The 25,709-nt window shown below is 39.8% G+C and overlaps 1 protein-coding gene across 1 annotated transcript in view; it reads right to left on the reverse strand.

The window, feature by feature from the left end:
* The window catches only part of MND1 (meiotic nuclear divisions 1), a gene marked incomplete at both ends in the record, with an annotated part of 39,954 nt that extends 15,148 nt beyond the window's left edge, over positions 1 to 24,806 (reverse strand). Inside the window, 9 exon segments of the mRNA XM_084204009.1 lie at positions 1,856 to 1,970; positions 3,774 to 3,848; positions 6,739 to 6,765; positions 8,244 to 8,287; positions 8,290 to 8,302; positions 20,814 to 20,962; positions 22,547 to 22,625; positions 23,408 to 23,473; positions 24,774 to 24,806. Coding sequence (XP_084060135.1) covers positions 1,856 to 1,970; positions 3,774 to 3,848; positions 6,739 to 6,765; positions 8,244 to 8,287; positions 8,290 to 8,302; positions 20,814 to 20,962; positions 22,547 to 22,625; positions 23,408 to 23,473; positions 24,774 to 24,806 — 601 coding nt within the window.
* Between the last annotated feature and the right edge of the window lie 903 nt (positions 24,807 to 25,709).

The raw sequence follows: 25,709 nt of genomic DNA on the forward strand, positions 1-25,709 counted from the left end.
CCTGTGAAACAGCAGCAATAACTTTTATGTCCAGCTGAATGCAACTCATTGCCTGAGATTTTTTATTACCTTCTTACTTTTGCCTTTGCACTTTTCTGCACTCTGGAACCAAAAGAAATCCCCCTCAACCTTTTTTTTTTTTCCCCATTCTGTCTCTTCCATAAAGCCTGTCAACTTCCATTCAGCTTTGACAAGGGCATTAACTCCCCAAAACTGACACTACCATTTATTCATTCATACATTGCCAGCAACAATGCACACTGCCAGTGTATCAACGCCTGACAAAACATATAACGAAGCAGAAACTTTTAAAATTAAGTTCAAGGACAAATTAATTTTGAAACACTACTGCATATTCCCCTGGGAAGCCTACAGGTAGCTCAACAATGCAAACCTGACAAGTGCCTTAAATGCTCATCCCTCCACCACAGAAATTCACATGAAGCTTCCACACATTTGGACAAAAAAACCCAGACCCGCAACATACAAACACAAGACAAGTGCAAAACTGAAGCAACTAAGTATTACATTTCCTTCCATTTTTTTCTTTCTTTCCAAGATACTAGTCTGCATGTTACCAGCTAATGCAGCTTGCCCTAGCATAGCAGCTGTGATTTGCTCCCTTGTGCCATAATTAGGAGCATGCTCACTGTGACTGTTTCAAAAGAGAGGCTCTCAAACCATTCTGTGAGATGCTGACTGTAAGGGTACCTCAGCAGTTAAAATGCCTGATGTTACATATCCCTCTGCCGTTGGTATCTGCCTAACCTCATTCATTTTTACAGCTGGAATCAGCTGGAATGTGTCTTCTCCTCAGGAGAGCAGGCAGCAAGGGATTTACAGCACAGTAACTAACCTCAGGTCTCAAGTTTGCTTATTCCCTGGCATACCATTACATCCTTGGGGAAAGATAACACAGCTGACAAAAAATGTCACAGCTCTTCAAAATAAATAATATCTGTCCAAATTTGGAGAGTGCTGCCAACTCTGTTTATGTTCCTGGCTTTCTCTCAGAACAGTTCTAAAGCTGTGGATTTGTGAGTAAAATAAGGAAGGAGAAAGATTTAGCCCCATCTCTTTTCAGAAAAAGTTGTGTGTTTCTCGTCACTTTGTAACAGCATTTTGGCATTATAGCAACCTCAATATGCAGTGGTGCTTGGGTAGCAATGTAAGAGCCTAATAAATAAAACATGAAAGCTGCAGTAGAGAAAATTTAACAAAATTTCATACATGTTTTTCATTTTTCATGCTAAGGATCAAAATATTAAGTGCATTTCAGTGCCAAATTCTGTATTAAAGTCACTCATCATTCTCTGTATTCCATTAGAGTTAGAAACTCCAACCAAACCCAGCATGTCAGAGACAGTACAGTCAGTTAAGATTGTGATAACCTAATTTTGTGTAAGTGACAATCAAGCATCTCTAATGAAATGCTTACGTTTTAAATAGGCAAGACAAAGTAAGTAGAAAGATACTTGTCTTAACAGCGTGGAACTGAAGGTAAAAGGGAGCTAGAGACTCCTCTTCCTACACACATTCTAGGGTACAGCACAAGTTATAGAATTAACATGGTTCTGGAAAGGATGATCCTGATGTTAATTCTAAAGCATCGGAGTATTTTAATTATAGGACTGTTTCTCAACTGCTCAGGTGGTGGCAGAGTAAGTACCAATAAACCTCCTCATATATAATAGGACAGAACATGAAAAGAAATGGTCAGTGTACCTGTTTTGTATTGCTCAGTTTTAAAAAGAAAAGCAGTTATTCTTTGACTAACCTCTGAATACCAGATTTTAGGCTAAAGAAGTGCAGATCTTTTCAGGCAAAGGATCACTTTAAACAATGCACAACTTACGCATCTCTTCAACCACATCCGGATCACATTCCCTGTATTTGTCTATTTCTGTCTTTAGCTGCTCTTTTCTCTGCCGAAGGGCAGCATATTCCTTCAGCAGAGCTGCACGATCCGCCTGAGGATTCAAAGGATGTTGGGAGATACAAAAAAACCCCAAATATTAAAAACAGTAATTATCACCCAAAGTTTTTATAAAAATAAAAACACACTTAAAATTTAAAAGCTGCTTTCACTACTGCTTTCTGTCTATGAACCACTTGAGCATTTTATTTCATTACACAGAATTCCCAGAGACACTAAATGATACTGAATACCAGCTGGAAGGAAAAAAAGTTAAGGCCAAAATGTATCAATAAAAGAACAATTTTCTACAACCTTAAAACCGTGGTTTAACAAACTCCAAAGAGATCTCTTAATTATCGGGCTTAAAGGTTAAGCAGTATTTAGGAGTGCTAGTCTTGTAATTAAAGATGTCATTACAGAAAAAGCTAATCATCCACCCTTCCACAAATTGAGATGTTGTGTATAAACAGCCTCTGAATTTGTCTTTTTTCTTTTCCACACCATTTAAGAGCAATGGTCTCAAAAATAAATTCAGACATTTATGACATGGTAGTCTTTGCTAGGATTGTACACAATATTGACCTCAAAGATTCTATCGATCAATAAGAATCTGCAGACACTGACTCAACATGAGCTCTCCCACAGCCAGCTCAGCACATATTTCTAATTCAGTCTGTAGTTACAGCACTGGAACTGGCTGATATTCAAATAACTCAAGCTAGGGTAGCCTAGAAGAGCCAGATTGCACGAGCTTGTAAACCATCAAGATTTTACCAATGGCAATCTCCATGGTAACCCAGCAGTCTGAGGTGTTTGTGGATTTGGGATTTTGTTAACAGTTGTTGGGTGTTGTCTCCCCCCCCAAATTTCCAAATTCCCAGTGCTTTTGCCAACAGTTTAGATTCAGCATGTTCTGAAAATGCAGAATGGAAATCAAAAGTTTCCAGATGCTGAGGTATGGAGGTGAGATGCTTGGAGACCTACATTGCAATCTAGATTTTTTAGGACTTCTTCCTGATGTATAACTAGGAACGAAAATGTTGGAAACATCAGCCAGAACAGGATTTCCAGACCAATAGCTGTCTGTAGGGCAGGCCACATGCTGGAGAAGCCCAAAGCTGAGATAGTTTGTTTGGAAACATGACAAGCACAATTATGTGAGAAACCTGCCTGTGATTCCTGATTACAGTCCATTGTGAATGAATGAATAAAGAATCCCCATTACAGACACTGCCAAAAAGCAGGTTTTAATTGAATTTGTGAACTGCAACATTAACAGAGTTTGATGGTAAGGTTCCCTCTATTCCTTACTAGATAAATGAAACATACATACGGAAAACCTAGAATGTTTCTACAAAACAGTTTGGATTTGAAGATTTGGCACTTTCCTACAAAATTCAATTCCTCCTGAAAGCTTCCGACTGTGCGTGTTTATTGGAGGTTTAAATCAATTTAGACTGAGCATCTCAGGGCAAGTCAGCAAGTTAGAATACCATACAAAGTATTTCTAACTAATATGTTGGTTATGACAAACAGGAAGCCTAGATATATTTTTTGCAGTGTTAACAGCTTCAGCAGCAAAGAGCACTGGGCTTACATGACTGCTCAGAACAGTAATTTAGGAAACTATATTATAAATAGGTTGAAAAAACCCAAACCAACATCTATGTTTGTAGTTACCAGATTTGGCAGTTCAGCAACCACTGGCAACCTTGGTACACACCTCTGGGTAGTGCAAGTTTTAAGATACTTTTAAATCTGAAAACACCTGGAAGTACTACATTAGTATTTACAAGAAGTACATACTTGTAGCACTATTTCCCTGTAGGATTACATCCCCCCCAAAGCAACTTACAGTATCTTCACGTCCAATTTTTGATTTCTCAATGCTTTTTTCTAAAGCCTCTTTTTTCTGACTGTTTTCAGCAAACTGATAAAAAAAACAAAGAACAAAATCAAACTTTTTCAGTAACATTAAACACAGCTATAAAACGTGCATACATACTAATGTATTTAAATAAACAAGTGAATATGTCTTTTCAAAATACATGTGATTAAAAAAATTAAGTTTTAAAATATATTTGTAACTTATGTAATAAAAATAAAGACAAAATAAATACAAAAGTGCCCAAATATAAATCTGAGGCTCTGACCCACAGAGAAGAATTACAAGAAACAACTTCCAAGTCTAAGAAATTTTTATTCCCGTGGCACATAATCTTGTTATATACTGCATGTTCAGCATGGGACTAAAATCCTATTTCATACCATAATCTGGCATCTCTATGTAAAGGACCCCGTAACATAGAGGCTTTGGATCTGATGATTTGCTTTGGTGTTCTTCCAGCTGTCCCTATTCAATGGAAGCAGTGACAAAAGCTGCAGCAGGTCCACCTGCTCAGCTGTGGATACCAGTGTTCCCAAAGTCTGGTATGCCACTGGCACAGCCCCAGTCCCTTTTACATGCTGATGAACAGAAGCCTCTGTTCAAAGGCATGCAAAGCTGTGGCCCCCTTTTACTGTGTGGCCCTTGCACTGCTAGACCTCACAGAGATCCCTTCCTTCAGGCCTGAGGCAGAGGACTCTCACAGGGCTGGTGTGAATAATCCTTCCATTTTTCTGTTACATCAGGAGAAATAATTTGCCAAGAGAGAGCTCTCTCCATTAACATGCCACCCATCTTGAACCAGGCCTTTCCAGTTCAGTTGGCAGTTTTCCAGAGATACTTTGGAAACTCTCAAGCTGAGCAGGACTATGACTCAACCCTCAGGGACACCATACTCAGCAGCAGACAAAGCACCTTGAAATATTAAATGAGATGAACGAGAATGAAAAAAAAATTCTAATAAAACACAGTTACTGCATTGAAACCAACACAAACAGAAAAAAAGAAGAAACAATAGCATACTTTTTGAGTACCCTTTTAGTTTTAAAACTAAGCACCAATCAGTATACCAGTATATCCCACTAATTGTGAAAAGAACAGCTGTCAGAGCTCAGCTTTTACTCTGCTCTACCCCAAGATCCCTCACATGAGTCCTCCACTTCTACAGTCACTTTCTCACTGAGGATCCCACTGAGTGCAAAAGCATTCCCAGATATTTCTTGCAATCTCCAGCCTTGATAATTTAACCGTATCACTAAAATTGTGCAGCTGATATAAATACATTCATGTAACACAAACTGCACTCCTTTGGAGGTACAATCACTTCTCAATTTCAATTTAAACTAACATTTGGTTCACATTTTCAGAATACTAAATGTAAATGTATGATAAATATCAGGCAGAGCTTACTGCCATGTCTTGCAGATCAGTCATAACATTAAAAAGAAACTCCATACTGGTGGTCCATAAAAATTAGGATACAGCCGAACTGCAGCTGACTGGGTTTAGTGGCTCCTTTCACAGCTTGATTTTAAAAAATAATTATTCTGTGTTCATGCACATGTGAGCATGCACACAGACAAAAAGTGTCCTTTCTAAAACAATGCTTTAGTTGTCTTCAATTTATATAGGAATTATACTAATGATAAAACATAATTTGAGGAAAAAATATGTCCAGCTGTTTACTTGCTGCTCTCAGTGCAAGAAACACAGAGGCAGCATGGGTTTCACTATGTGGTTTGAAGTACGCCAATATCTTAATTTTGGTGGATAGTCAAAGAGTACTCCTTCTAGGCTTTCCACAAAATTCTCAAAAGAGTAGATGTGTTAGTCCCCACATGATACCATACTAAACACAGCTATACAGTTCAGAAGGGGGTAAGTACTTAGATGCAGTTTGCAGTTCACTAAGTCCAGGGAACACAAACCCCAGAGCACGTCATTTGGCATCTCTGAACGCAGATGTTTCTGGAGCAAAACACACAGAGGACACAGAGAAGCCAAGGATCTTACCTAGACCCTTATACTGCAAGTGCAAAGAAGCCAATGATGCTCTCTGCAAGAAAGGTCATAAAGGCGTCACTTTCTCTGTTTTTTTTATACTCATTAAGTTCTTAAGGAATGTTTCTGCTTTCTCTAAAATGGATCGACAGGAGGAGCTCTCAAGGCAGTGCAAATCATAAAAGTTGGTTTCAGCACAGAATCACCCAATAAGGCATCTTATCATTTTCTTGATCCTCTGTATTCCACATCATTTACTAATGCAAGAGACGCTAATAACAAACTATGGGAGATAAAGGAATTTCTTAGATTCTGTCCTACACAACATGCAAGGTTGCTGTGCCATGAGGTTAGAAGACCTTCCTTTGCCTAAAAGCAAAGATGATTTTTTACATAATCTTACCTAAGATATTGCTTTCTTAACTCACAGATTTTAATTGCTTGGGTATTTTCAGATTTTTAAATTATTCTTTCATTACTATTACACATAACAAAAAAAGTATTAAATAAATTGACACCTCAGCTTTTTGTGCATTATTTTGAAGTCACGGTGGTTATCCTCTATAACAACAAATAAATCTGAGGATACCAAAAGGAATAGCAGAAGGAGGCAGGATATAGAAAAAACCCTAACACAGGACAAAGATTCAAAGGGTGAGGAACAGATGGCCAGGGTTTGTACAAAGAATCTATGACTATGAGAGAAACAGAAAGGCTTGGATAGAGAGGTGGGAACAGTTAAAAATAACTATGAAAGAAGGAAAGACAGCAAGAATAAAGGAGTCGGAGGAAGGATGGATACACAGGATACAATACTTAATTGAAAGGCAAGTGCAAATGGCAAATGACAGTTTATAGGGCATTAAAAAGAAAAAGAAAACGTTGTGTATGTATGATAGCAGACAACCACACCTGGACAAATACAGTGACTTACTTTCCCACTGACCAGCTGTAGAAAAGCCTGATTGCAAAGAAGCACAGTAGCAAACGGAATATTTCAATCCTTGCAGCAACTTTTCAGGGGAACTGGCAAACAATTTCTCAAGGAACATTAAAACCACTCAGAGAAATCTATCTCCTGCCAAAAGCAGAGAGACTGGTCCAGAGATAAAGCTACTGTGTGCCCTCTATGTTTCTGGGCTGACACAGGAACAACCTTCTGCCACAAATGTAACTGATCAGGTGTGGAGAAGAAGTACAGAGAGATTCTACTCCACTACAAAGTTTCGTGTCTCCTATCTGACTGCTCTGAATCAGCACATGATTAAGCAAGATGCAAGAAAGCAGCAAAAATATCATCAAGGGGAAAGAAAAAGGAGAGGAGACTAAATAATTCAAAAATAAGAAGTTAAAAATGTTCTCCACAAGAGCATTTTCATGTTTTCAAAACACAGTGGGAGCCTGCAAGAAGACAGTTTAATGAAGAAAATAACTAACATCTATAAACAGGAGCATTGGGGAGCAACTTCTTTAGTTTACAGACCAGTGTGATCAATTAAATGGCCACTAGCCTTAGACACTGATACAATCCAAGGTCCCCCCCCAAAATCCCCAAAAGGATGATTTTTCCTACTCTGCACAGGCATCACAATGTTTAGCTATACATGTGTGCAGCAGTTTGGGCGTCCAAAGTGCTGTGTGCTGGTGATAACCACCAGTTCCATCAGGGAACTTGGGGTCTGGTCTGTATCAAAGAACACAGATTAGACATACTCACATCATTTATAATCTAGAATGAACACATTAATACCAGGGCTCCACTTCAGCAAGCCACTGATGTATATTTGGAAGAGGAATGTTTAACCCCAACGAACAACAGCAGCAGGTTTCAGTTCCATTCCCTCCCAAACCTGACGGATAGACTTTTATTCTAGAATAAAAAGTGACTTTTTTTTTCTCCAGCAAAAGTTTTTGTTGGTCCTATGCCATCTAACTCCCTGTTTTTAACCACTTTAACCACCAGTACTCCACCAAACATGTAGCTTGTCTCACCAGCATATTAAAATATCTACAAATCTAGTATAAGCCATGTAAACCCAGTCCCTGACTATGTTCACTGGCCAAGAATCAAGCCAAGGTCTCACATGCTAACCACCAAGAGTGCTCACAGCTGTTAACTCACTATCATTATGGTTTGAAAGAGAAATACCATCCATTTGGTTTTCTTTCAGCCAAACACTCAACCAAAACTGGTATTACAAACTACTGCTCTTGAGAGCTCCACTCGCTGTGGCACTACAGAAGAATTAAAGACATCCATTTTTTAAATATTTCTAACTTGCAAAGTTATTTGCTTTGGGTTTGAAGCTCACTGTGTCTTGTTTCAGGCTAAAGGCGAGGCTAGTTTTCTTTTGGCTTAAACAAAAGCAGTTCAAGAGGTCTAGGGCAACATTAAGCAGTACATAGGTGTATTTCTTTTCTGTGAGAAAGCTAACTCACTACTGAAAAATTTAAGTAGAATTGACAGAAGGCATGGAAAGAAGTACTTCAAAGCATTCCTCTAGATTTTAAAGAAAGATAGAAAAAATTGAAGCTAATAACAGACTAATAATATAGAGAGGAAAAATGCAAAGATCAACAGCCAAAGAAAAATCTGAAAATATTGAAAACCTTTGTGTTAAAAGAAAGGCACAGAACATTACTAAAAGAAATCACTTAACAATTGCTGTTGACTAAAACTTAGAGGAAGAAAAATCCCAAAGGGCAGCACACTGAAATGCAGAACTGCTTTCTTAAGTACTACACTAAGCAGGCATACAGCTACTGTTCTTACACACACAGTTACAAATCCATGCTTCCCAGGCTTTCCAAATACACATAGGCAAACTTTGCAGCCAGCTAATCATGGTCACAGCAGCATGGAGAGCTCTCCTGTGACCTGCAGTATTTTTTTTTGTGGCCTCTGCTCTGATCTCAGGGTCCCGTATCACTCATGAAATGCCATTTCTCCGTATAACCCATCCGAACTGAACTACAGCAGGAGAAGCCACTAGGTCCACTGGGATCTCAGTCAAGGATGTGATAAACATCCCACCAAATTCTCAGTGAGCACAAACAGCACACATACACTTGCTATATAGATGCAATTAAGATGCATTTTTTAAAAAATCTTTTAACATTTGTGAAAGGAAGAAAAAGCAGCATGCAAGGTCGTAGCCTGAGCCACTCCAAGCCATTTCAGCAATAGAAGTAGGGATTTGTATTTGGTGGGACTTGGAAGGAACAACTAGGGGACTGCAATAGTTCAGGAAATACAGGTAAGAACAAGAGTAGAGATCAAAGCAAGTTAGAGTAAGAATTTTTAACTCATAAACTGAAGAATAAACAAGATTTTTTCAGCAAGAAAACATCATAAAATTGAAGGAAAATTGACTGTAGAAAAAGAGAACGGCAGAGTTAGGGCCCACCATATTTCTGTATTCATAAGAAGTTTTTAATTTTTAAATACTGCAATATAGGTGTATCAGAAAAATCTTCAAGAACTCTCTTTATGTATAAATTTTACTAAACAGAGATATTTAATCTTTGAAAGAGTCAATTCAAAACTCAGGAGAGGATAGGGAATAAACTAAATTTTCTGGAGAAAAAGGATCACAGAATTGGTCAGGTTGGAAGAGACCAGAGTGGATCATCTGGTCCAACATCCCTGCTCAAGCAGGGTTGTCCTAGAGCACACTGCACAGCATTGTGTCCAGATTGTTCTTGAATATCTCCAGTGGGGGAGACTCCAAAACCCCTGTGGGTAACCTGTGCTGGTGCTTGGTCACCTGTACAGTGACCTTCTTCCTCATTTCAGGTAGAACTTCCCGGGCATCAGTTTCAGCCCACTGCCTCTTGTCCTGTTGCTTTGCACCACACAAAAGAGCCTCCATCCATCCTCTTGACAGCTACCCTTAGATATTTAGACAAGTTAAGGAGGTCCCCTCTCAGTCACCTCTTCTTGAGGCTGAACAAGCCTGGCTCCTACAGCCTTTCCTCTTAAGAGAGATTCTCCAGACCCTTAACCAACATAGTAACTATTCACTGGACCCCTCCAGGCGCTCCATGTCTCTCTTCTACTGTGGAACTCAGAACTGGATGCAGAATGTCAAATGTGGCCTCACCAGGACTGAGCAGAGGGACAGTATCACTTCCCTCAACCTGCTTTTTCTAATGCACCCCCAGGATACCACTGGCTTTCTTGGCCACCAGAGTACACAGCTGGGTCAAGCACAGCTTGCTGTCCACCAGGTTCTGTGGGTCCTTCTCTGCTGAGTTGCCTTCCAGCAGGTTGGCGCCTAGCCTGTACTGGTGCATAATGTTTTTCTTCCCTGAGTGCAGGACCCTGCATTTGTCCCTGCTGAATTTCAGAAGGTGGTTAGATGTAATTTTAGATGGGATTTGGCCTTTCAAGTTTCATTTCTACTTTTCCTGACCACCTCTCAATACTCACTCCAAGTGACCTGGCCTTGCTTCTGTTTCCTGGGAACTTTTTGCTTTTACTTCAGTAATGACAGCAGTTCTTTATTCATCTATGGCGGTTTCTTGTGCCCTTGCCTTTTCTCATTAGGATGCATCTTTCTCAAGCCTGAAGGAAGTGAGCCTTCATCATCAATAAACTCTCCTGGACCCCTCTTCCCTGCAGAGCCTGGCTCCCATGGGATTCTTCCTAGAATATCCCTAAGGAGGCTAAAATGAGTTCACCTAACGTCCATGGTCATCATCTTGCTTGCTGTCCTGATACCTCTTCATCCAACACTGAACTCTACAATCTTGTGGCCACTACAGCCAAGGCTGTCCCCAACCTTCACATCCCCACAAGACTTCCCTGTTGGTTACTATGAGGTCAGTCAGCACACCACTCCTTGTGGGATCCTCTACAACCTGTGGCAGGAAGTTATTGTCAATGTTTTCCAGGAACCTCCTGGACTGATTGCATATTGCTGTACAGCTTCTCCAGCAGATGTCAGGGGGCTTAAAAGTCCCCCACAAGAACCAAGGCCTGTGATTTTGAGACTTGTTGCTAATTGCCTGTAGAAAGCCTCATCCCCCCCTCCCCCTCTTGATCAGGCAGCCCGCAGCACATACCCACAACAGTGTCACTCCCTCATCATGCTCATTAAGACAGAGCTGAATACATTCCCTTTCCCCCATAACACATCATATTTGCCATTCAAAATTAAAGGATGGTATACTGATTATTTTAAGTTAATAACACTTGCTCCAAAACTTCATATTAATAATCCTGCCAATGCGTAAGTTCTGCCTTTTTTAAGAGGGCCTGAAGAGACAACAAGTGTGAATTTTTAAGTTTAGCACTATATATATGTCAGTGATTAAAAAAAAAGTATCTGATACTCATGCAAAGTAGGTGAAGGTTTCTTTCAGGCGACTAAACTGAAAACCTGACTCTCCATACAACTGTTTGACAAAGCACTACAAAGACTCTCAAAAACTATTAATTCTTAAGTTAGATCTCTGCACTCATAAGCAGTATTCTATGTTTTGCTAGAGTATCCAGAGTATCCACGTGGGAAAAACATATTTTCTTGCCCCTCCCACAAACACATATCATTTTGCATTTCAAGATTAAATTTAGGTCTATAATCCTGATTTACTAAACATGCTAACAGATAAGCTGAAATATCATACAGTAAATTACGTATGGCTTTGTTCTCAGGCCATGTTGAATATGAGTATTTGATTTTTTTCTGGCAAATAAAATAAAATGTGGGGTATTCAGAAGAAACAAATGAGAAATTCCCCCTCCACAGGAACCTTCACCCATCCACATGAAGGTTCAAATGTACAAATCTGATGTTGTTACCTGCGATTATTTTAAAAATATTACCAGACAGCAAATCCCTCTACATTAGAAGTATTTTAATTCAATTACTTTCCATCTTTTTAGATTTACCATAATAATTAAGTTAATTTAGAGAAAATGTCTTGCCAAGAGCTTTTGTTTTTGCTTCATCCATTTGCAACACCATTTGATAAGTAGTGGTTACGCAACAAAAAATAACTGCTCGAGGCCAACCTCCTTAAAAGACAAAAGGTGAAAGAAACAGTTGTGCAGGCTCAATGAAAGAACTGAATTTCTGTGGCTGCTTTCAGAGTTGGTGTAATTGGCACGACCTGAGGGACAGATGGCTGTCTACTCAGATACAAATATCAAGCACGCCCCAATCAACCTAAAAAAACCCCAAACGAAACACCTCATTCAACACTGTTTCACAAATGCACGCAATCTAATAAGGAAAGCTGAAAGAACTTCAAAAGACATTCACATGACTGACAGAACTACAGAAAATTTTCATACCTGGACATGAAGTATATGTTTGTTACTGAATACTAGGGTATTTTATAAACCTACAAAGTCCAAGGTGGTAGTTAATAGGTCTGTTCAAGGCAGGAAGAACATAGAAAGATATTTTCCCTTGGAAAGAAAGGGAGAGAACGAAGAGAAGTTTCAATTTTTCCCTAAAGGGTTTTTAGAGATTGCTATCCCAAGCAGCTGGACCATACACTGACAATGCCTTCAGGGACTAAATAGAGACAGGCATAAGTTAAAACACAATATTCCCTGAGCTCACATTCTGCTTAAAGACTTTAGAAACAAAATCAAACTTTATTCCACAAACTTCTAGAAATGCCCAAATTCTACACTGAGATATTATCAGTAAAATAATAAACCTCAGTAAAATACATCCATCAAACTTCAGAGTTTTGACAGCAGTTTTTACATACTAACTCTTTATGCCAATTTTGTCATTTTTAAGTAATGCTTAGACAGATCACCCAGTCATCTCCAATTCTTGATACAAAGAAGAGTCTTTCCATGTGTTCAAAAATAATGAGCTGTTTGGCTGTGACAAGAAAGAACTTTTCCTCTAAAGCCTCCCTGCATCAAAATAATTTAACACATTTTGGTTTTATACTCTGTTTTTTTTGTTTAGTTTTTCTTTAATTTTATTCCTTTCAGAAGAGGAAAATTCTATGAAGTGAGATTTCTATAATTGCTTGCTGGTAGCTCATTTCTGCATGCATGTTAATTTTCTAAAATAAAATACGCTATATTAATTGAATTAAAAGATTTTAAGGTGAAAGTCAAAGTTTACATTAAATAGGACTACAATTCACTGTCTCCATCAAATCCTGCTTTGAAAGTAGTATTGTCTGCCTATCATCAGGCTGGAAGCTTCTGGCCTTACAGTACAGGCGAATTTCCAGACAGCACAGAACATTTAAGCCTTTAAAGTTTCTTGGGATGATGGTTTTCTGCTGATTTGCTGAATGGCCATTCCCACCTGCCATGCTGACTGTGGGACACAGGGAGATGTGCAGGGCTGTGTCTCTGCCAGACCTGACTGGGCTTCTACAGGGAGAGCCCTGTTTTTAGTTCCAGTTTATTTTCATTTCAGATTGACAATTTCACTGCAATGCCAGGAATGGAGCTAGCAGCCAGAGTGCAAATCTCTTTAAAAAGGTAAACTGTGTGATGATATTAACTAAAAAATTCAGTGTCACACACAACCCTGTTTGAAAAAACTAGTGGGTTTCCTGCATTATATCAGAATAAATATCAATATATCCTTTTTAGTATAGCAGGAATCTTCCTTCAAACCTACACTAAAATCTTTAGTTATTACAGAGGAAGATTTTAAAAATATTGCTCATAAATCATGCCAATTTTACCTTATGCTCATCAAGAAGGAAGAAAAGGAAAACCTACATTTCCCAGTTGCCATCATGTTAGTTACATATTAACAGTAAAAGGAAAAGCATGAAATTCAACTAATGAACACCAAATTATGAAGTTGCTTAATTCCAACAGAAGCCTCCAGAGCACTGTATTTTTAGAAATCTGCCATGAGAGCAGTAACTAAGCATACTCTCCAGGGCTTTGTAGCATGCCATAAAACACAATTCCAGAAGGCTCTAATAAGCTACAGCATTAGAAGAATCTTCTCTGATGGACATTTTAGGACATAGTAAATGCACAATAATTTTAAGATATCAGCTTTTTCAAGTGCAAGATGCAGAAGTAACAAAAATTTTGGACTATTCTAATAAAATTTTATTAGCATTTTCCAAGGGGCTAATAGAGGGAATAAGCCTTACAGGATCAACAAACAAATGGGCATAGATGTAATCAACATACTCATAATGTTTAAATGATGCAAATTTTCAGCCTCTTGCCCTTATTCCTACAGCTCCCCCTGGATGGTTTGAAGTGAGTTAGTCATACCATGCCAGCTCTGCAGTAAGCCATTTCTTTATGAGTCTAGTCCTTCAGTTCAAATAAAATGTACAAGTCAGTGAAAGCCAGAAGGCTGAACATAGGAAGGGTCACTAATTGTCTCTGTTGGGACAGTAGTTACTATGCAAGAGAAATAAAAAAAGTAAGCCAGCACAGAATGGAATCAGCTCACTGGGGCTGCAGACTATCAAAATGGTCAGGGCAATCCAAGGAAGAATAACTAACTAACTAACTAGAAAGCTAAATGACACATCCACAAATAAGAGGGGGAAAAAAGGAGGCCCAGCATGCATATGGGAAGACTGCTCTAACACCTTAGTCAACACACTGGGATCCTGCCTACATATTACAGAATAATAGAATGGTAAGGGTTGGAAGGGATCTTAAAGACCGTCCAGTCCCTACTACCTCTGCCATGGGCAGGGACACATCCCACATTGCTCAAGGCCTTATAATGGCATTAAAAGAAAGACCTCTTTAGAGATAAAATTCTTTAGAATTTTATTTTTCCTGGAAAGGAACAATTTATTGCATTTTCTGCAACCTAATAAAACTGAATTGTAAGAACACATATGTCTAAATTACTGAATGAGAAAAATGTCTAAATAAGTAATTCCTAGCATAAGTCACACACATTAGTTCTGACTTCTGGTTCTGCAAACATACCTCTCTGGTTTAGAGGACAATTCTTTAACCATACGATATATCTACTACCTAAAATTAATAAAATATATATGAAAAAGATAGCGCTAAGCTTTCTAAATGTATTACAGCAAAGCTTAAGATCATGAAAAACCTTAAGACATTTTATGCCTGCACGTCCTTTTTTTTTTTTCAATAAATAGACAAAGAATTTTTAGACACACACTGAATAGAGCTTTTCAATGGATAATGTGAAAATATTACACTGAAAAAATAAACCGTTCTATGGAAAGCATTAAGCCATGGATTCCAAAGGTGTTGCACGTGTACCTCTAAGAATAGTTCATCACTACTGAGAGGCAAAAAAACCCAAACAAGTGAGACCTGCATTCAGAACTATCAGAGGCTGAAAACTGCAATAGAGACCTGAGGTGTGTGAGGAGCTCTGCTGAGAGATGATGCTGTACCATCTGCTGAGGACATTTCTACAAAGCAATGCCAAAAGCTTGCTCCACAGAACTAGGTCCCACAGGCTCTCCCTGCTAATGCAAAGCTCCATCCGGGGCACAAAACTAGCCCAGTATCTACAGTAACATCACCTGACTTCAAGCATCATCAGGCCTGCTACTCCTCACTGCACATCTGTCACCTCCAGGGATTTGTACCTCAGTTCAGGATTGGTTACTTCTAGCCAGCCACTGCTAAGCACTTGTACTTAACTGCAGTCCAGGATCAACCTCCAAGCCATGTGGAAATACCCAGACAATTGAGTCAATGAGATGAAGGAGGAGGCTGCCCACACTGGAACAATAAGGACAGCAGAAGTTTCCTGAGCTTCAGTCAGTGGTCTCAAGCAGATTTATTCAGCAACTCTCCAGTGACAGTATTTAAGGAGGAAAAATATATCTAAAAGGATAGAAATAAACCAAACTGCATCTTGAAAGAACTTTCTGATGGTTAAAACTCGAAATTTTTTTGTGTGCACTCTAACCAACAAGGTTCTCTCCTTTTACTTAAGTTGTCAGACATCTTCAGGAGGTTTCAAGCCAGATTACTCACAATACGAATATCTTTTTCCATTAACTATTTTCAAACAATGTGCTTTCCTAACATAAGCTTTTCCTAATACAGCATTCTATTCATTGCATTTTTACTAAAATAAATTCTTTCACTGTTCATATTTCAATGCTCATTAGTACAAACAATTTAATACATATGAAGTCGCTTGATTTCAAGTTCATTCCTGCCCAGGGGGGTGGGGTTTGTTGGGTTTTTTGTTGGATTTTTTTTTTTTTCAGACTAGCTGGCAAACGTGAGCCAGTATGTACCCAGTGCAAATTCTCTCCTTGGTTCAATATATGAGTCATGGGAACTGAAATTCCCTCATTTTACCAGCCCTAGGGTAGGGATTTAAGGAATGAAGCATCAACTAATCTTTTCTATCTTAACTAACAGTGGCCCAATGCAATGCTTAGCGGGAGAAAAACATTGCCAGAAACCTCCTTGGTCATGAGTATTTTGAAGCAAGCACAGGAGCAGCACAAAATGTCCATCCTGTATCCTGCTCTAAAAATATTCTGTTCCATCTCTGTTGCCCTTCAAGGTGACACCATTTTGCTCTTAGTTGGAACAGCAGCTCTAACAGTTTTGGCTGTTAAACTTTCCCTTGCAAAAGCCTTAGAACACAAAAGATCAACCCACAAGACAGCAACACCATGAGAAATGAGTCAAATAACAACACAGTGAAATGAACAGTTTTAAACAGAACAGTGAAATGAACAACACCACACAGAGGAAAAGAAACTAACTGGTTGATTTCCCAAGCTACTGGACTACAGTGCTCATAGTACTGTCAATAGTTACACTAACAACCACAACATCATCCAAGTGCTTAGTATTTCAGGTCCCTCTCAGCACAGATGCAAGTGTTTTGCCCAAGACACAGATGAAAAAATGAAAAAAATCTAAGCTGAATCTGCTTATACTAAGGCTACGTCAGAAAGATTTCTCTTTCCCTCACTCATAACTGTTATACCAAGAATAAACATCTTGTTTTGTCAAACTATAACTGATCATAGGTAACTCCAGGCTTCTGAATCCAACAGCCAAAAAAATATTGATAAAGATCTCATAATTTCACCTTTTCTAGGGAAGGAAGACTAACCCCTCAGTAAGCTTCAAAAGTCGTCTTGACAGGTGAGGCTGCATTAAAATTTTCTTCATTTATAAACATTGTTAAAACATTATTTCTCAGTCCACACCTTCGCTCTTCTTTCACCATCTCACACCCGTACCCAATCTAACCAAATGTGTGTATAAACCCATCTCCCTAAAATGCAGCTTCCCATAATTCACTTTTCCAGTGGTCCTCTTCACAGATGCATACGCGTAACCACGAGGTGAAGAATAAGCACCTGACAGAAGGTGTAAACCTTTAGGAGCAACCACACCACTGCAAAACAAATCAATACAAAATCCAAAGGGACCTACTTAGCAATTCTCACTGTGGGAGCTATAGTAGGAAATAGTTCTAACAGATGCTACACAAACTAAAGACATTTGCTATCCTTGCTTTTCAGAAAAACAGGAAGAGGCCCAAGCAGTAACTTGGGGTTAAAAGGCACCACCAAGATACTAATTAAATCACCACAAGATCTGCCTCATATATGTCAGGGATTAGTGCCCCTCTCCAAACACCTGCCTCCACAAAAGCAAGCCAAAAGATGGGGTCAGGCAGGGCAGCTGTCAAAGAAACTTTAGCATTGTTTTTAATTGTGGTATCTCTGCACACTGATCATATAATAAATCCTTCCTGGAAAAAGTCTGGTGTCTACAGAACCCCTGTGAAGTGCAGCTTAAAACATCCAGATAAAACTGGCTTGATCTTCATTATGAATATCAAGCCAGACTTCTTTGCTTCTGCATCTCCAGGATGGCTTAATAATCACTAAAAAATATGAAACAAAAAAAGTGTTTCAAGAACAGCTCCTTAAACAGCCTCCTACAATCACAAGTTCTGTAAAATGCAGAATGCTATGAGCAACCTGGCTGTAACATTCTGAAGTATCAACATATGCAGGCAAAAGGTCCTGTAGCAGGCCCAACTTGTCAAACATAAGCCTCAGTGCCGTGAATTAGTAGGTATCATGAAGAAGCCTGTTCTGTTCCTCCACATTATTTTCAAATTAAAATTCAGCACTTGTGATCACTCCTTTCCCTTGACTATTTACCCATGCCCTCAGGAAACAAAGATAATGCCTCCTGGTAAAAAGCCTGAATTGCAGCATGAACTGAACTGCTGGATTTTTAAACATGCTTTAAATAAGGCAGCTTGATTCTGGCTTTTAACTGCTAAACAAAGAGACCAACTCAGGTAGTTAACAATCAATCTGGACAAGACACAGAGAGAAAACACATCTCTCAGCATTCCACAAGCTCTATATGGGAATGATCAAAGACAAGCAACATGCAACAGAAATGGTACAAAAGCTGACTCTTTTCCTTTGCTTTGTATGTTCTGACAAGAAGTTTTCTGATAGTCAGTGACTAGATTTAGAAGTCCTTAAGAAAATCTGTATGTGTGCACATCAAGAAGAGTACAAACACCAAAAGAGCCAATTTGAACTCACAGACAGAACCTGTTATCATCTCATAAAAATGTTCAGAGAACTTTTCATTGAAAATGCCACCTTTCCACTGTGTCAAAAGAGAAGTTATTTTCAGCTTGTGAAAATGCTTTTCCCTGAAATGCTGAAACACTTCCAGTCTCATCAGAAAACCAAGACTCATTTTTGAAGACTCATACCATCATAAAAGAGAGCTCTCATACCAATAAGCCCATATGTCAGGGGCAGGGCTTGGTTTGCAAGTAAGGCTCTGGTAATAAAACTATTTCTGGAACAGTTTTATATTGCAGAATTGTTCATATCAGAATAGCATTTTTCTACAGAAATAACATCACAAATCAATAACTACATGCCTATTACACTTTCACAATAATAGATGTGCCTGTTTAAGTAAAAACACATTTAAAACAGCTCAGCATATTTTTGTAGGCAATTCCTGGATACTTATCATGGAGTACATTAGGCAGATTCTGCAAGACATTCCAAGGAAGATATTCATCAGGGTATGCCAGAGACCTGCTTGACCAATTATGTTCAAAATTCACAATGGGACTAGGGCCAAGGGCAAGGACAACAAATATCAACTCCATCTTTCAATGACTTGACTATAATATGGAGCATGAGCAACAACAAAAAGGAACCAAGAGAAAATCATTTGCATTTGACAAAACAGTGGCACCAGGGAGTTTGGTGGGCAAAGCAGGAGTTTTGGAACATATTTTTTCAGTTTCTTAGTTGGCAATTTGTGTGTTGGCAAAGTAAGTAGCCTTGTCTAAAACTTGTGTGAATGTACTAATAAGTTGAGTCATTTTACTAGGAAGTTCAGTTCCAATTCAGTGCAGAGTTAAACTAATCCGTTTCAGACAAATGAAACTCCACTGGAATAAGAGCCAGTGCATTGTTACTATGAGTCTATAAAAATTATTTAAGTCAGTTGTGCCAGGTTAAGTCCATGCCTGCAAACAGTAAAACCATATTCAGCTAAGTCAAACTCCCTTTTCAATTCAAGATGGGGAGAAAAAGCATTTTTCTTTTGATTATTTTGATATAACTGTACAAATATAAAGAAACAGCTGAAGTTGACAACACTGTACATAAGACACCAATGCCTGAGATTCACTCAGAGCTATGCCTGAAGAAAATAATTGCTGTAAAAATGTTCAGATGCTACCAGTAAATCTGCATTAATTCAAATGATTCTTTGAAGAAAGAACATAATGCTGAATAATCATGGGAAGAGTTGGCAGCGCTGCAGTACAATCACACCACATGGTCTCAAAAAGCTCATTTGTTCATCTTGTTATCATATACTCCCATTGCAAATAAACTGATGAATAGATGCTTTCCCACTCCCATTAGAAGCAGAAAGAAAGACAGTTCCCAAAAAGTAGGAAAGGACCAGATGCACAGAACAGCAATGTTGCAACAAAAGATGCCCTGCTCTTTTGAGGAAGGGCCTCTCCTCCTCCTGTCCCCTGCCCTGGCAAGGCCTCCTCAGGAGCACTCTGCCCTGTTCTGGGCTCCTCCGTTCAAGAAAGACAAGCAGCTACTGGAGAGAGCCCAGCAGAGGACTGGAGATAAGGAGGGGACTGGAGTATCCCACTTATGAGGAAAGGCTGAGGGAGCTAGACCAGTGCAGCCTGAAGAAGAGATGACTTCACAAAAGACAAGGGGACCTTATCAATACAAATACCTTAAGGGCAGGTGTCCAGGGGATGGAGCCAGACTCTTTAAAGTGAGGCCAGAAAAAAGACAAGGGGCAACTGGCACAAACACAAAGTTCTATATAAATAAGAGAAAAAAATCTTTTCTTTGAGGGTGACAGAGCACTGGAAAAGACTGCCCAGGGAGGTCATTGACTCTCCTTCTCTGGAGATACTCCAGATCCACCTGCACATTATCATGTGCAACCTACTCCGGGGTGAACCTGCTTTAGCAGGGAATTGGACTAGATCGCCAGAGGTCCCTTCCAACCCAACCACTCCTTGATTCTGTGATTCATGACCAATTTGCTCTTTTCTCCTGCTAGAAGTGCAGTATGGGATTACAGAAGTGCTCACAAATTAGGCCACCAATAAAAGCAGATGAAAACACAATGGGCTAAGTAGAAACCATTGCCTCATCTACTCATGTTATGCATTCCAGCTGTCATCACTTTTAAGTTATTACCTCATGACAGCCTTTTGTGTCTTTATATAAAAGACACAAAAACATGCTACCTTTGAGACCGTAAATGATGCTTTGCATCATGACTAGCATGCTTTCAGCAGCAAGCAGACAAAAAGCTTTCTCAAGCTCCAATAAGAACCTCCAAAGTTTTCCTGTGGTAACAGTAAACTAATGACAATACTATGAGTGATAGATAATTCCTATAGTAAAACCTGCATGCGTGGACATGTACATTTGTACACATGAGAGATATAAACAAGGATGACAAGAAGGTATAAGAAAAAGCAAACCCATTCAGATAAACAAGTATTTTTCATAAAACAGGTTTACCTGAGACTCCAACTCCTCCAATTTACGCTTCCTGGCATGAAGAGCTTTACTAGGAAAAGCCCAGAAATAATTGGAAGTTCCAATTCTATCAGTGTCCACCATGCCATCATCAACAAGGCTCTGCAGAATCTCTTTCACTGACATCGAGGCTAATAAAAGCAAAAATGTAAAATCAGAACTGCATAGCAGCTGGACTATGGAGAATTATGAATACCGCAAACTATTATCTACAATCATCTGTATTCTCCTCCAGTGTCAGCTAGCTGGAAGATTTCACAAGGACAACATGCCCAAAGCTTCACTTGAAGGGATGAATGTCTCTGAAACCAGTAGTTTGCTCCTAAACGCTGCTATTCTGCACATCTGCTACCAGATGTGTGCAAAACACTGCTCAGGAGTATTGCACAAAATACATGCATGTTACACTACAATACCATAACAATGAGAGGCACCTGAGAAGTTGTCCTGCAATCTTAATTCTAACTTGGATTAACTTGTTTAAGTTTCTTGATTAGGAGTGTAATTAGGCTTCACTTTGTAATGGAATGTATGCAGCAGCATACATTTCACAGCAGCAGAGGCACTAAAGCCATCTGTCTATAGACTCAGAAAGGACAGATTCTGATTTTAATTATATTCACTTCCAATATAAAACATCATTTACACTCGCAAGCATCAACATTTCTGAACAAAACCGATCATTTCCTTTCAATCCTGTGATATAATTCACCATTTTAAAAAAATGGTACCTGTTCAACAAAGCTAAATAGTCATGTTAAACTCAGGTGTTACAGATATAAAGACTTTTAAGCTCAATTATGGGTTTTGGTACCTGATGTTCAATTTCAAGACTACAGAGGGCCCCATATCTTTTGGAAACTCTAGGCTGGATGTCAGGATGGGAACAGGTTAGTAATTTTTCTTTTCTAAGTAACTGGGGCTTGTGTGGATAAATGCCTTCATATGCAGAGACAGGATGAATTTGGACTATTCAAAGGTATTAATGGCTTTAAAAACTCTAAACTCAATCTTACTGCAAATTACAACTAAACATATGCATTGACAAACCAACCAAGACAGCACCACATCTCTTCAGAGGCCTATGAATGCCTCTGTTAGCTGTTGACACAACTGAAAAACTCTGCTTTGTGATATTCACCTCTGCAGTTCTCTCAGCAAGTTCACTTACTCTTGCAGTGCCACCAAGATAAGCTAGAGAAGGACAGTACACAAACATTATGCTTTGCCTCCCTTTTGTCAAGGAGCATAGAAGGAAAACTAATAAGGAACATACAAAACAATCCAAGAGCATAGATAAATCCTCTTGGATCTAAACCAATGGATCTCATCAGGAGGGCTTTTATAGAAAAGACAAGCCCTTTCCATTTATAGCTGCCCAGCCATTTTTGGAGGAGAAAAGCTCAAGAGCACACTGCCCATGTGTATTTGGACTAGCATTTTAAACATTTGTGTTATTACAGCCAGATATTTAATACCTGAGTGCAAACAATCATTTCATACACTGAAAGCCACTGCAAATCAGGCAGCTCAGAGCCTAAGCAAGCCCCTATCCCATGTCACTACAGCCCTGCCACTGACCAGTCTCCCACTCTAGCTATATTTTCCATTATTAAAATCACAAACCTACGATTGTAGCCAGGAAAATTTACACTGTAGGACCTGTCTCAAAAATTATTACTTGCTCAAGAGAAATAACTTTTATAAACACTTACTAATCCCCTTTTCTTTTGGAGCAATCTTCTCTAGATCCTTCAACTGGAAGACATCTTTCTGTGCAAAACATAAAAGACATTTCAGTTCCAAAAGACAGCATCATCTAAGCCTGAGTGTTTTTTACACTAAATCAATGCCAACAAAAGCAAGTAGGAAATACATAGTATGTTTGGTTTTGTTTGGGATATAGCCTGCATATCCCTCAATAGAACTGGAACATACTGAGAATTAAATAATAAGGAAAAAACTATTATTGTAACAAGCCCTTCTCTTTCCTTTGGTGATCTGAAGTCATCATATTTCATCTCAAGTTAGAATATAAAGCCCTTAAATCCCAGGTTAGACTGTCAGCACAGATGCACCATATTGCTCCAGTACTCAAGTGTCACAGTATTTTTTCTAAAAAGTAAAACATGGTACATTACATGTGCCATCAATACAATTGTAGCCCAGCTTTTGGATCTCCAGGTTTCTTTTCCCCAGGGACCCTTTCCAACTCTGCTCTCAGCTTTTCTTAAGCTCAGATTTCTTTCTCCTCCCACAAAATGCAGTGAGATACCTCCTAATTCCCTGCTGACCCCTCTTATGGTAACAGACTCAAAATGAGAAGGTGTGCACAGGTAGCACCTGAAGAATTTAACACCACCTGTGCATTTTCATTCCTTGGCTCCACCTGGGGATGGGACACCTGATCAGAAGTTGAATTAATAAAGTTTTGCCCCTGTAATTTTCACCCTGATGCCACAGGGTATCAGTGAAGTGCCTGCCAGGATATAGAGTTCAGCTAGACCTACAGTTAAGCTCCTTTTAGAACCTGTTTTCCCACCAATGTAAATGCAGGACAATTACAAGTTACTTACTGTTTCAAAAAAAATCTCCATCATGCGGGCCCTTTTCTCTTCAAAACTCAGACCTTTTTTCTTGGACTAGAACATGGGAAAAAAGAAAAAAAAAAAAAACAAACCAAGACATTCAGCCATCAGAATAATTAGTATCTGCTCAGAACTCAAATCTATTTACCTTTAAGTTATATTTGACATCCTTTAAAATACCTTACCACTAAACCCAGACTTTCAGATAAACTCCTTTGCAAATAATCTCTACATAAGCTACTCTATTAAATGGAGGGACCTACCTTTAAGTTTGGAGCCAACCATACATATAACCCAGTTCCAGCCTCAATGCTCCTTGATACATACCAATCCCAAAATAAGTACTTATACCAAACTCACACAAATACTTAATAACTCCTAAAAAGATAAGGTGTACCTTCTGTTTGGTTTAGTTGTTTTTTAATTGCTTTCTATCTTGTGATATGCAGACAGTAATGTGAGTTGTAGGCCATTTGGCTTTTTTTAAGGAGTTAAAGAGCATTTTGAGGTATGCCTTTCTTCAAAGGTCCAAACCAACTTCATAATTTCAAGGTCACCTTTTAAAAATCATGCTGCTTTCATTTCTTTTCTCTGTGGTTGTGTGACCAAGCATTAAATAATGTGGGTTCAACTACAGGCAAAAGGCAGAAATGGCTATTCACAAGCTGCTATCAACAACACAAAACTGAGAAACAATCTCCTCTGGTCACTTTCAGAGATGCTATTTTGATATGGCTCTTATAAAATTAGTGTATCAAATACTTCACAGAGAATTAAAGTTTAATTAATAGCATTTAGCATAATCATCAACAACAGAAAAGCAACAGCCATAATTTTTATCTGAAGTTTCCCCTTGCCCCACTCTCTGATTCACACTGTTTATAGCTACTAAAAAGGGGGATGAAAAGGGCCAAATAGGATGTTAGCAGAAAAAGGTCTCATTTTAAAAAACAAACAAACAAAAAAGGCATATTGTCACCTATAAATCAGTGGAAGTGGATAGTCTAATAACAAGATACTTTGAGAGAGACATGGTTGTTTCCAAGTTTCCAACAGAAAGGAGTCAACACTATTTTTACTTTTTAATAACAGCTTCTTTTTAAAAAAGAATATGATCAGGCAGCACATAATACTTAAAACATACACCAAGAGCAAAATGGCCAGACTGATTTACTTTTAAAAAACAAATGTAAAAGCTACCTTATACACCTGCAATAATACACAGACAGGAACAGGAGCAATCAGTATTATATTTAACAAAAAGCACCATTACTATTTTTTTAGGTCCCCTCTCTCCTCTTTTAGCCAGCGATGCCCTAGGTCATCACAGCTGTCTCCTGCAATGTCAGTATACTGGCGGATGAGAATCTGGAGCTGCCGTGAACATTCAAGCAGGAGCATGAACAGAAAGCAGATGGATTTAACTTCCACCTCCTGCCTTTTCCAAGAGCCCTGACACCAGCAGCAGCAGGAACAAAACGCGTAGGCGCATGACATGGAATGGAAGTGGCGCTTCTGGAAGCATGTGCTTGTACCTACACCCCTCGGGCGTGAAGTTTCACACCGCCGCTCCAGCAAACAGAGCAAAACAACGAAGCCAAGAGCACTCTCGATGAAGGTTATTGACTTTCACGTTAATTCCTACCTCACTGGCAGGCGTTCCCCACCACAAACACTAACCACACCACGAGCATCCCTTTCGCCGCCGCTCCCGCAGGCAGACGAAGAATGCCGTGCTGTGAGCGCACTCGGGCACACCTGCGATTGCTCTGCCCGCTCCCACCTCCCCACAGCCGCAGCCAGAGGCTGAGCCTGGCCGCACCTGGGCTCCCGTGTCTCGGGAGAAGCAGCGGGCACCGTGCCCACCTCGAGCCACAGCCACGGGGCTATGGCCACTCCTCCGGGTGCCGGCTCGTTTAGATCGCTCTTCAACAACCCAAAGGCACGGCCCACGCCGTGCTGGCGCTGCACCCCCAGAACCGTGGGGCCTCCCCGGAGCCGGAGCCCCGCTCCCCTCAGAGCCACAGGGGCGGGAGTACAGCGAGGCGCGGGCGGCCGTCACCCGCCATCACCGCGGTCGCGGCTTCCCCCGCAGCCTCTGCGGGCGCCCGGGAAGGAAAGCGGGGCGCGGCGGAGGGCGGGCGGCCCCGCTTACCATTTCGCGGGCGGGCGGCGCGGTTTGATTCCGGCGCCACCGGGCGGGAAAAGGCCGGCGGGAGGAAAGGAGGGAGGGAAGCCGGGAGGCCGCGTGCGCAGCGCCGCCTGCCGCCCGCCCCGCCCGGCCCGGCCC

This window comes from Fringilla coelebs (genome assembly GCF_963513975.1).
Source record: "Fringilla coelebs genome assembly, chromosome: 4".
Taxonomy (NCBI): Eukaryota; Metazoa; Chordata; class Aves; order Passeriformes; family Fringillidae; genus Fringilla; species Fringilla coelebs.